General features: G+C 36.9%; 1 protein-coding gene across 12 annotated transcripts in view; it reads left to right on the top strand.

Moving 5' to 3' along the window:
* Positions 1–3,771: 3,771 nt before the first annotated feature.
* LOC137020867 (regulator of microtubule dynamics protein 2) overlaps positions 3,772–12,409 on the top strand; it is a 74,253-nt gene continuing 65,615 nt past the window's right edge. For all 12 annotated transcript variants that reach the window (XR_010895249.1, XR_010895247.1, XR_010895246.1 and 9 more), the window contains exons 1-3: positions 3,772–3,828; positions 4,448–4,535; positions 5,960–6,387. Coding sequence is in view for 3 of the 12 variants with exons in the window: in XM_067386987.1 (XP_067243088.1) it covers positions 5,966–6,387 (422 nt within the window). In the remaining 9 variants the exon portion in view is untranslated. The remainder of the gene's footprint in view (positions 3,829–4,447; positions 4,536–5,959; positions 6,388–12,409) is intronic.

The raw sequence follows: 12,409 nt of genomic DNA, 5'->3' as shown, positions 1-12,409 counted from the left end.
AGGTGAGCACAAGAGACTTCTTACTAAAGCTTTAAAAATCATAATTATTCCCAATTTAACAGATATGTATTATGCTGTAACTGAGTGAAGTGTCATTAACCCTAAAAGGGGTGATGTGACCTGGGTGATACAAACATTTGAGAGGCTGTGGGGTGAGGCAGGGAAAGTTTGGGTCTCAGTTGCTTCATGTTGAAAGGGTATTTGTTGTGAATATTTAGATCTGCTGTCTTTGTTCAGAATTATTTTTGTTTAGCTTACGGGCAGCATTTAAAAACAACATGACCACCTGTAGTGGGAAATATACTAACCTTCTGATAAAAGTTAATACATTTCACATATTTACAATATTTGGAGGGGACTTGTGTTTAAAACATTGTTGTTCAGTGTTAGCTTACGTTTATGTTGAAATTTTATTAATTTAATTTTTACATTTATCATAATTAGTCTGTAAATGTTTGTATTTCCCAGGTCACATTACCTGTTTGGGGGTATAAATCCACGGAAAACCGAATGCTTGTTTGGCAATGCGTATTACAACATTATAGCCAGATTTTTAGGGCCTGAGCACCGATGGTGTGAGGACCCTATTGTAATTGCTCGGCCAATTAGTCTTCTTCTCCAAAATGAATCGCATTTCTGAGGGCCTAAACATGCTTGAAATCTCATGAAACTTTGCACACATGTCAGAAGTGGTAAAAATTGATATATATTTCAATAGACCTTTTTCACACTTCCGGGTTTTTGGCTTCCGGAATGATCCACGCAGTGTAAAGGTTTTTCCGGTTACAGTGATAGATAGCCTCGATCAGAACCAGTTCTGGAATCAAAGTCGTTTTACGAATTAAATGTCATGAAAATGTTTGAACGTTCTTGGTGAATTATTGGTGAGACTACAGAGCTCTCAAGAGCTACATTTAATAAATAATTCGAAGTGATGGCAGTTAAACTGGTTATATTCTTCGTGTCTGTTTGGCGCGGCTGTGCATTATCGCGCTCCATGTGCTGTAAAGACAGTACCTGCGTTTCAACGTGCATACTATCCATCCTAAATAATAGTCTATGTGACATTCGTAATATTCAGTACCATTTAGGGTGGATAGTATGCACATATTGGGATGTATAGAGTGGTTTTAGCGACGTGCTGGGGAAATGATCGGCTGGCAGATCCCATCACGCAAGTCTGATCCTGATTCATGAAACAGGACCGCTCGCACCCAGATTTTTTTTTTGGATATAAACACTTCAGTCATCTGTCACTCATATTTTCATGTCGTCATCATCTTAAAGTGTGCATTATGCACAGTATTATTGTGCTAGTGCAACATAAATGCAAAGACTGATAGTTGTGTACAGTGTGGTGTTGGAAATTGTCTTAGTTTAATCATTTTAATCGATCAGGATTAGTTATAACATGTGCTTGAATGTGGGATGTGATGCCATATGAGATTAACATGCTATATATATTTTTTAAAACGTATTAAACTCACGACAATATTATGTATCTCAAGACTTTATATCCCCCATTAAAGTATATATTGGCAATTTTTTTTTTTTTTTTATGAATAAATTATATAAATAATGTTCATCGTACGTAATACGATTGGGGAAATTGCTAAATGAGTAGCTGCGTAGCCTTTACTGTATGACATCTGGTAATATAAATCCACCTGCCGGTAAACGGTCTGAGTGCCGTATAAGCTACAAACAAGTAGAAAATAATTTCTTTGTAGATTATACAAAAGCAACTTGGAAAACAGACAAAACAGAAAAGGTAAGAAGCGATATTTGAGAAAAGAGCATATCAATCTAATAGCCGTAGACGCATAGCGGAACTAACTTTACCCTGCGTCACGTGATTTCTGATTCTTGTGAAAAAGGCCTATTAAGCGCCCTTCATGCTACGTTTCACGTACGGTTATATAATTCGGTAGACACATGTAACATCCCAATACCTACAAAAAAGCCCTGTGTGCAAAATATGTAAACCCAACAGGAAGTGAGATATTTTGAATTTTTATTTTGAGTTTTTGCCATTCCCAGACATTGTACTTTAACAAACTCCTCCCAGAGCTTTAATCAGATCAACATCGTATTTGGTCAGTCTAATCTAAAGGCCTTTGAGACGTTAAACTGCGAAGATCTAGAGATTTCGCTGAAGGCCTTGTCCTTGGCGGCCTAGCAAAGTTCGATGTTTCATGGCGAAACAGGAAGTTGTTGTAACTCTGGCGAACAATGTCTGATCTGCCCCAAACTTCGCGTTTTATTAGAGTCCCTGGACTCTTATCACACAAGTGAAGTTTGGGGCAGATCAGACACTGTATGCCTGAGTTACAACAACTTTCTCTTTCATGGCGAAACATCAGACTTTGTCAGGCCACCACGGACACGCCGTTCAAAGAAAACTCAAGGTCTTTGCAATTTAACATGGCCAAAGCCTTAAGATTAGACTGAACTAATATGATGTGGTTCTGTTTAAATGTCTATGGGGAGTTAATCACAGTTTAAAACATAATTTCCTGTTGCCTGCAGGTGGCGTTATGACCGTAACTGAATATTGTCATGTAGATGTATTTAGGCCTGGCATAAAGACATCTGTATGCCAATATTCAGTCAGTCATAGCGCCACCTGCTGGCAACAGGAAATGGCATGCTTTACACTTTAACTCACTCCCAGAAACGCATTTCAATATGCCACGAAGTACCAAACATACTAGAAACATGTTAAATCATGCAACACTTAGCTAAGTGCTAATGTATGCTATTAATTCCACGAAACAGGAAGTTGTTGTAACTCAGGCATACAATGTCCGATCTGCTCCAAACTTCACATGTTTGATAATAGTCCTGGCCTGAGGACATCTATATGGCAATATTCAGTTAAAGTCAGGTAAAGTGCCACCTGTTGACAGCAGGAAGTGTGGCACTTTGAAATGACTTGGCCAATAATTCTCCTGTATTCACTTGCTTGCATGTCACCCACTATTCACTGTTTTCCTGATGCCAACGGGTGGCAGTGAGCCCAGGTGCGAGGGCCCTTTCATCGCTGCTTGCAGCTTTAATTTAAACATTTATTCTCTATTGAGTATCATATTTATAAATCAGGCTTTTATGGCTCATATATGCAATTCATTGTAAATCAATAATTATTGTGAGATGGACAAATAAATGTTCCCCAAAAGTCTGTTGTGTCATATTTGACATTTACATTAACATGAAAAAAGTCAAAAATGGTGTCAGTTAACAAATGCTGTATGAATAATCAAGTAAACTCAAGTTACATCAGTACAATAAATGTTTATCTTACATTTACTTCAGTACAAGCATTAAAGATTTCTGAGCAGAAAAGACTTTACTTAATAAATAAAGTATGAATCATCAATCAGAGGACAATAGGCATGAAGTAGATTGTGTGCATCAGGTTTTAAATTAATGGTTTTAAAATGTGGCTATAATGTTGTAATATGCACGGCCAAACAAGCATTCTGTTTTCACTTAATTTATACCCCCAAACGGGCAACGTGACCTGTGAGATACAAACATTAAAATCAAAAATAAAAGTTGTGTTTTTTAAAAAATCATGAAATTGTATTATTTGTGTCCAAAGAAGATGGAAAATAGCAATAAATTAATTTTCTGATGACTCTTTATGGTTTTGCCCTTTTAAGGGTTAAAGTATGTCTGTGCAAAGATGCGAAAAGCCAATCAGAGCAGCTGAAACAGCTGAATCACAGTTCAAGGTTGATCAGATACATGTGTTTATATGACTAGAGAAACACACCATAGCACTGAACTCCACAGCAGTGAAGGCCACAGATCTGCTTCATTACAGTAAGTTCAATCACTAACATTGTTTTGACTGCTTTTGTCAGGGTTTTTTAGTATTATTTTTTGGAATATGTATACAGGATTGTGCTCAAGAGATTCTTTATGCACATATGTCGTACAAATTATTTAATGGCAGGAAGAGCTTGTTTTTGAGATTAGTTGTAAGCTAATTTAGTTGTATATTTTCTAGTTGTCTGTTTTGGAGTGTTTTTGTTGTTGTAAAGTAGTGTATGTATACTTACAGTGCGCATGCAGAGTACAAGTGTGACTGTTAATGAGTGATTTTAATGAACTTTGATTCTTTGCTTCATCTGTTTTTGGCTGGTCATTAACATTGTCCAGGTTTCTTAATGATTAATGATCCACTTTATAAAGGCAATATAATTCAAAGTAAAAAGATGTATACAGTAGCTGCTATTTAAAGGAATAACAGCAAGACCATGTTACTACCATGTGTCAGGTTCCCATGTAAAAACTAAATATTACATAAATTACTTTTTGAGATTGTAATTTTAAAAATAAACAACACAATATGATACAATGGTATCATCTATCGTTGTTATTGCAAAGGATTTTTTTAAACATTTAGGTTGAACTAAAGCTGTACTGTATTTGGTTGCAGTATCAGGACGGAACCTTCAGCATCGAGCACTGAAGCGATACGGATTGTTTTTGCAGACGCACCGCTAAGCTCAGGAGAAGTTAAACAGGTAAAGCTGCTATTTGAATTCGAATATAGCTGTTGTATGCTTTTACTGATGGGGCTTGCTCTGTTCTGAGGAAGTTTTTTTCCTCTGCTACATATGTGTTTATATATATAACGTTTGACAGGTCGCATACTGCCCGTAAAGACCTTGACAGCTTGACTAATATGACCACTGCTGCTGTTTAAAATGTTTTCCCCCCTTTCTTTCTGAACTATTAAACTTATGTTTAAGGTGGATTAAGAGCCTGTATCAGAATAATTATGTGCTTTCATTATCACTGCTGCTTTTATTGCTGCTCGTTTTTTGCTCTCATGTGAAAATAATGTGCCACTTGTCTGGGAACTTTTCTGTGGAAAGGTTTAATAAACTTATGCTCTGGTCAAGCCTAAACTAAACGTTATTCAATGTTACTTAAAGGAAGAAAAAAAAAAAAAAAAAAAAAAGACACTGCTCATTGACAGACTGACAGCTTCATAAGGGTTTCATCTTGTTAATTTTGATATATTTAACCATCTATTGATATTTTGATATATTAATATTTATTATTATTATTTTTTTTTTTTTGCAATTTCATCAAACAGGATTGAATGTTTTAGAGTGAAATAAACCTTCTAATTCCTCAAAATATCACAGAATACATCCATTCCCACTTACTGATATTTGTGCTGTTGTTTTCCCTCCAAACGCTGTCACTTCTGGTAGGATGATGTCAACATTTCGTAGTCTTTCAAAGACTTTCATTGAATATAAGGTCTGGACTAACATGCTAGAAATATAATAATCACAGCAGTAATGATAGACATAGACATATAGTCATAGACTCCTAAAGTATTTGCCTTTTTATTTTTGGCTGGGCAGTGTATTTTTTTTCTCTTTCTCTCTCTCTCTCTCTCTCTCTCTCTCTCTCTCTCTCTCTCTCTCTCTCTCTCTCTCTCTCTCTCTCTCTCTCTCTCTCTCTCTCTCTCTGTGTGTGTGTGTGTATGAATATAATTATAAGTATTTTAAGTAGTTGTTTAGGTATTTATTTTTTTAAATTTACCCAGTATATATATATATTTATTTAGTCAAAAAACTATACAAATACAGTTTTGTTCCTCTCTTTACATTGTTAAAATTTTATTTGACAGTGCAGGGCTATTTAATTGAACTGCAAAAAAAAAGTTAAATTATGGAGAAATAAAATGTTGAAATAAAATATAAACTTTCCTTTATTGATTCCTATTATTTTTAACCTAAAGTTTTGATTATTTATTTAACTATAGCCATGAAAGGATCTTCTTGTGTAATCAGCTGTCCCTTAGGATTTTGTGTTTGTTTGTTTTCATAAATATTAGCAGAATGCTTAATGTGCATTGAAGTGTTTAATCAGTGTGTGTGTGTGTGTGTGTGTGTGTGTGTTTTTTTTTGTTTTTTTCTTGTCTCTGCAGTTTAGGATGGCTCAAGCTGACAGCAGGGCTCTGGCTTTGGGAGTTCTGGCAGGGGCTGCTGGGATCAGCTTGGCGATCGTCTGCTTCCGGAAAGTTGGAGCAGGTGGTGGCAGAGTCCTACACCTGAGCAGCAATGCAGATCACACGGGAGGCAGTCTGGGTCTGCAGACGGGCCAGGCAGAAGTGCTGGATCGGCTGGGTGCTCTGATCCATTGTGTGTCTGAACTCAAAGAGGAGGTAAAAGCACTGAAGGATGCACTTCCGCACCTACAGGACAATGTCAGAGATCAACTGAGGGGCCGAAGCAGGGAAGAAATTGCTGCTTGCAAGGCAAGTCCACTTCATCGAACTCCTGCCAGGAGAAAAAGAGCAGGTGTCCCAGCTAGAAGTGAAGGACAAAGCTCGGAAGAGGCAGAGAGTGAGGGAGGGTGAGTTTACTGAGATCCCAACTTTGCAGGTGTTTCTATTGTGCGTTTTATTTTTTTCTTTTGTAGAATGGCAGGAAATGCTTCTACCTGGCAGATATTACTTAAAGAGATAGTTCACCCAAAAATGAAAATTTGATGTTTATCTGCTTACCCCCAGCGCATCCAAGATGTAGGTGACTTTGTTTCTTCAGTAGAACACAAATGATGATTTTTAACTCCTACCGTAGCCGTCTGTCAGTCAAATAATGCGAGTGGATGGGAACTTCTACTATAAGAGTAAATAAAACTTGCATAGACAAATCCAAATTAAACCCTGTGGCTCGTGACGACACATTGATGTCCTAAGACTCATTAGTGAGGTCTGATCGCGCTCTGACAACGGCAGTGATGTCTAGCTCTCATTGAAGTATAAGCGCGAGACATCACTGCCGTTGTCAGAGCGTGATCAGACCTCACTAAGCGAATGCTGAATACTTGGGTAAAGTTGGTTTTATGTTCGCACATTCAGATAACAGTATTCAATAGCCTTGTTAATCACACTACATTGGACCTTCAGTGGACATTCACAAGTAAATATGCCATTAAAACAATACTTGCCTATTTTGATCGACTGTGAAAAATGTTGTAAGTTGACAATCGTTGGTTGACAATATCATGTCGCTGTTTAAAATTCGCAAACATTAATTTATTGCACATTTATTGGAAAGTCTGAATTTATCAGAAGTCTGAATGTGCGAATATAAAACCAACTTTACCGAAGTATGCTGTATGCAGTTGGACATAGTGGTGTATTAGAGTTAAAAAATGATATAAATACTGTTCGGTTTATCTCACAAACTGATCGTTTTGTGTCTTAGGATATCAATGTGTCGTCACGAGCCGCAGGGTTTAATTTGGATTTGTCTATGCAAGTTTTATTTACTCTTATAGTAGAAGTTCCCATCCACTCGCATTATTTGACTGACAGACAGCAACGGTTGGAGTTAAAAATCATCATTTGTGTTCTACTGAAGAAACAAAGTCACCTACATCCTGGATGCGCTGGGGGTAAGCAGATAAACATAAAATTTTCATTTTTGGGTGAACTATCCCTTTAATTACTCGCTCTCATGCAGGGTCACTGTAACGGGGGGAGGATTAAGACCATTGTAAGGGCCCTGGTCAGAGAGGGGGTCTGAGGGGGGCCTGCTCCCTATCAAACACTAAAAGAGAAATTCGGCACTCCGACTCCCCGATCCCCCAGAAACCCCAGTTTGTCGCTCCAAACCCATAAGGCTTTCATCTTCGAAACACAAATTAAAACATTGTTAATGAAATCTGAGAGATTTCTGGCCCTCCATTGAGGGTATTCAAAATCACTGACTTTTAAAACATTCATAAAGTGAGTGTAAAATAAATCCATATGAATTGAGTACAATTGAGTACATTTGCATGAATACATTCACTCACTGATCAATGTTTATATGAGAATTGAAGCCTAAATGAAATCTGTTGATCATATAAAGTGATCATGTTTCTTCAGATGATGTGGATTAAACCACTCGATTTTTTTTTTCTTTATGATTGTTTTAGAACGTCAGAGTTTTGGGTGAATAGACTTTTAAATGGAGGGACAGACATCTCTCAGATTTCTATAAAAATATCTTCATTTGCATTCCAAAGATAAACAAAAGTCTTATGGGTTTGGAACAACAAGAGGGTGAGTAATTAATGACAGAATTTTTCATTTTGGGGTGAACTAACCTTTTAATTATATGTCATGATATATCACATTTGTTTCCGTAACAGCCCTAGACTCACAGTCAGATTCTGTGTTTAACAGATGGACTTTCTGTCTGTCAGTCATTTTACTCATTAACAGGGCTTCCCAAATGTGGATGCAGGAAGCTGAGAGCATATTAAGTGGGTCATTCAAAACATTCACATTCATAAGCAGTTTGTCGGTTGTTAGTTTGGCCACTTTGGTACTGTCTTTCTCCTCTGATCACAACCATCCTACTGCTATGATGGTACTCTATTAATACTCCTACTGATATATTTTTGTATGACAGGGTTTTAGAAATAGTTGACTTCAGTGACTAAATTCCAGAGCAGCGAACATTTAAGTTTGAGAACTAGGCAAATGACTCTGAAATTACTATGAGCTTATGACTTTCATGACCCTTATGATTTACTCACTGACCAGCAAATTATTGTGTAGAAAGTATACAGTGGCATGCGAAAGTTTGCTTGCAGAATCTTTGAAAATGTGAATAATTTTATCAAAATAAGAGAGGTCATTCCAAATGCATGTTATTTTTTATTTAGTACTGTCCTGAGTAAGATATTTTACAAAAAATATGTTTATATATTGTCCACAAGACAAAAAAATAGCTGAATTTATTAAAATGACCCGTTCAAAAGTTTGGGAACCATTGGTTCTCAATACTGTGTGTGGTTACCTGGATGATCTATGACTGTTTTTTTTTTTTTTTTTTGTGATGGTTGTTCATGAGTCTCTTGTTTGAAGAACAGAGCTCAGTTTAACTGCTCAGGACAGAGTTAACCAGATTCGTCCTTCAGGTTTACCAGATTCGTCAGATTTCCAGCACCTTTTGCATATTTGAAACCTTTCCAGCAGTGACTGTGTGATTTTGAGATCCATCTTTTCACACTGAGGACAACTGAGGGACTCAACTATTAAAAAAGGTTCAAACATTCACTGATGCTCCAGAAGGAAACACAATGCATTAAATGGATAGTTCACCCAAAAATGAAAATTTGATGTTTATCTGCTTACCCCCAGGGCATCCAAGAAGTAGGTGACTTTGTTTCTTCAGTAGAATACAAATGATGATTTTTAACTCCAACTGTTGCCATCTGTCAGTCTTATAATGTGTGTCAATGGTAACACAATTTATAAGAGTCAAAAAATATGCATAGACAAATCCAAATTAAACCCGGCGGCACATTGGTGTCCTAAGACATGAAATGATTGGTTTGTGCAAGAAACCGAACATTATTTATATCATTTTTTACCTCTAATACACCACTATGTACGTTCAGCATTCGCTTAGTAAGGTCTGATCGCGCTCTGACAACGGCAGTGATGTCTCGCGTGTATACTTCAATGAGTGCTAGGCATTACTTCAGTTGTCAGAGCACGATCAGACCTTACTAAGTGAATGCTGAACGCAGTTGGACATAGTGGTGTAAAAAAAAACCTTTTTTAATAGTTGAGTTTGAGTTCTCAAAATCATAGAGTCACTGCTGGAAAGGGTTCAAATACGCAAAAGGTGCTGGAAAACTGAAGAATCTGCAGGACCTGGAGGATTTTTCTGAAGAACAGAGCTCAGTTTAACTGCTCAAAACAAACAAGAGACTCATGAACAACCATCACAAAACAAAAAAGCAGTCGTAGATCATCAGGTAACCACACACAGTATTAAGAACCAATGGTTCCCAAACTTTTGAACGGGGTCATTTTAATAAATTTAGCTATTTTTTTTGTCCTGTGGACTATATATAAACATATTTTTTTGTAAAATATCTTACTCAGGACAATACTAAATAAAAACTAACATGCATTTTGTATGATCTCTCTTATTTTGATAAAATTATTCACATTTTCACAGATTCTGCAAGGGGTTCCCAAACTTTCGCAAGCCACTGTAGTTGAGAACAGACATTTTAGTTGTTTGTAACTGAATGAATGACGTGTAGCCACGTATGGTATCCCATACTCAGATTTTGTGCTCTGTATTTCACCCATCCAAGTGCGCACATACACAGCAGTGAGTATTGAACACACACCCGGAGCAGTAGGCAGCCATTTTTGCTGTGGTGATTGGAGGTCCGTGCCTTGCTCAAGGGCACCTCAGTTGTGGGTAATGAGAGTGGAAGAGCGTGCTGTTCATTCACTTCTACACCTACATTTCCTGTGGGTTTTGAGCCTTAAACCAGCGACCTTCGGTCCGACTCTCTAACCATTAGGCCACAACTTAGTCTATTTTACACAACTTTACAATATAGCCTACACATATAGTATAAATAATAAGATTATGAATGGAATTATTAGGTGGGATCATAATCAGCCAGAATTGTTACAGTTCTTATAATTTCTATGCCTAGTTTCAATGTTCAGTTTAGTGCACATTTATTTGTATAGAGCTTTTCACAGTACATATCGTTTCAAAGCAGCATTACAGAAAATGCATGTCAGCATTTCAGTTCAGAGTAATCTGTTATCAGAGGTGACTGTGTACAATTTATGTAATTTCAGAAATTTACATATACAAATTACACAGTTAGCTAACAATGTATTAATGTAAGCAATGTATTTAAGGTAGAAACAATGAGCTCATTGAAGTAATGAATACATGTTAACAATGATTAGGATATATAGCAACTGGAGCTGATATTCTCTAGTCACCTCAGGATGGGCATCCCGAGATAAAACAGAAAAGCAAATGGAGAATAATTAGTGGAGCTGCTGTTCATCATGTGCATTTGATCTGATATAACTGAAGTACAAGGAAATGAGATTCATTATGTGAATGCTTGGCCAAAGAGATGATTTAAATCTAGATTTAAACTGGGAGATTGAGTCTGAGCCCTAAACATTATCAGGATGGCTATTCCAGAGATTAGGAGCCAAATGTGAAAACGCTCTCCCTCCTTTAGTGGACTTAAATATCCTGGATACTACCAAAAGTCCAGAGTTTTGTGATCTTAAAGAGCGTGATGGACTGTAAGGTGTAGAAGATTGGTTAAACACACAGGAGCTAAACTATTTAGGGCCTTATAGTTCAGTAGCAGCACTTTATAATTGATACATTTTATAGTTAACCAGTGTAGAGATTAGGGCTGTCACAATTTTAGATTTTTCACACTACGGTTATTGTGGCTGTTACAAATCAAATGGAATCATTATCAACAAAATCCATCTTTGCAATACAGAGGTGACACAGAAGTGGCATTGATATATTTACACATGGAATTTTTTCTAATTTTAACTTTTTAATTACATTGTACTTTAAATATGAAACTAAACTGCCAATAGGTGGCAACAAGTCACTGTCTTAATGAGTTCATTCATTCATTCATTCATTCGACCGATTTGTTCAAATTCTGGGTCATTCAATCATTAATTAAGCTGATTCGTTCAAAATGCGGATTCAGTCAGTATAACAAAAACATTTCTGTCTGTTGCTCTGGGGCTCTGTTCTGCTGTTCATAATTTGAAATTTTCATTGGCGAAATAAAGAAAAAACAAACGATATAACTGTGTCTAAAATGTAACTCACATTGTTAATTTTATTCATTTATAAGTTAAATGAACATTGCATTTGTGCTGATATGGGGAAAACGGCACTCTTGCTCATGTGATATTTTAATACAACTACTTCTTATCATATGATATGTCAAAAACTCGTCGGGGCACCCTTTATTTAAATATATGAACACAGAAAATCGCTGTTAACAGGTTAATATAACATTTCCCATTTCATGACTAGTAAAATAATCTCTGTAAAATGGCGTAATCCGCAGGGTGATGGACACAGAGGTGGGTAAAAAGGCTGGTGGTGTTGCCACCCTATCACCCTACTGTAGCTAGGCAAATTCTGCAGTTTGGGATGTTTTCTTGGAAGCTGAAAAACTCCCATACTGTCGAGCTTACTTTTTTCGGGTGTGGACAGAGCCTCTCACTCTCCCGCTCGGATGACATGGTTCTTCTTCTTCTATAGCTGCACGCGCTGCGTCTTCTTCTTGTTTGACAGGTGTCACCGTTAAGGTGCAATACTGCCACCTGAGAGGTCAACCAGGTACTGGCGCTAAAGTATTTACATGTCATGATGTCATAAGCAACCTATTCATTTTAAATATTGTGGTTATCGCCAATACCGGTAAATTGTCACACCCTAAATTAACACGATATCCATATTTCATGCTTTGATTATCATGATTATCGTCAATACTGGTATATTGCGACACCCCTAGTATTGGTGTTATATGATCATATTTTCTTGACCTCTTAAGAACT

The sequence above is a fragment of the Chanodichthys erythropterus genome, chromosome 5 (assembly GCF_024489055.1).
Source record: "Chanodichthys erythropterus isolate Z2021 chromosome 5, ASM2448905v1, whole genome shotgun sequence".
In the NCBI taxonomy this organism is placed as follows: domain Eukaryota; kingdom Metazoa; phylum Chordata; class Actinopteri; order Cypriniformes; family Xenocyprididae; genus Chanodichthys; species Chanodichthys erythropterus.
The sequence above is the reverse complement of the archived record's forward strand: the minus strand, read 5'-3'. Positions and strand labels throughout refer to the sequence as shown.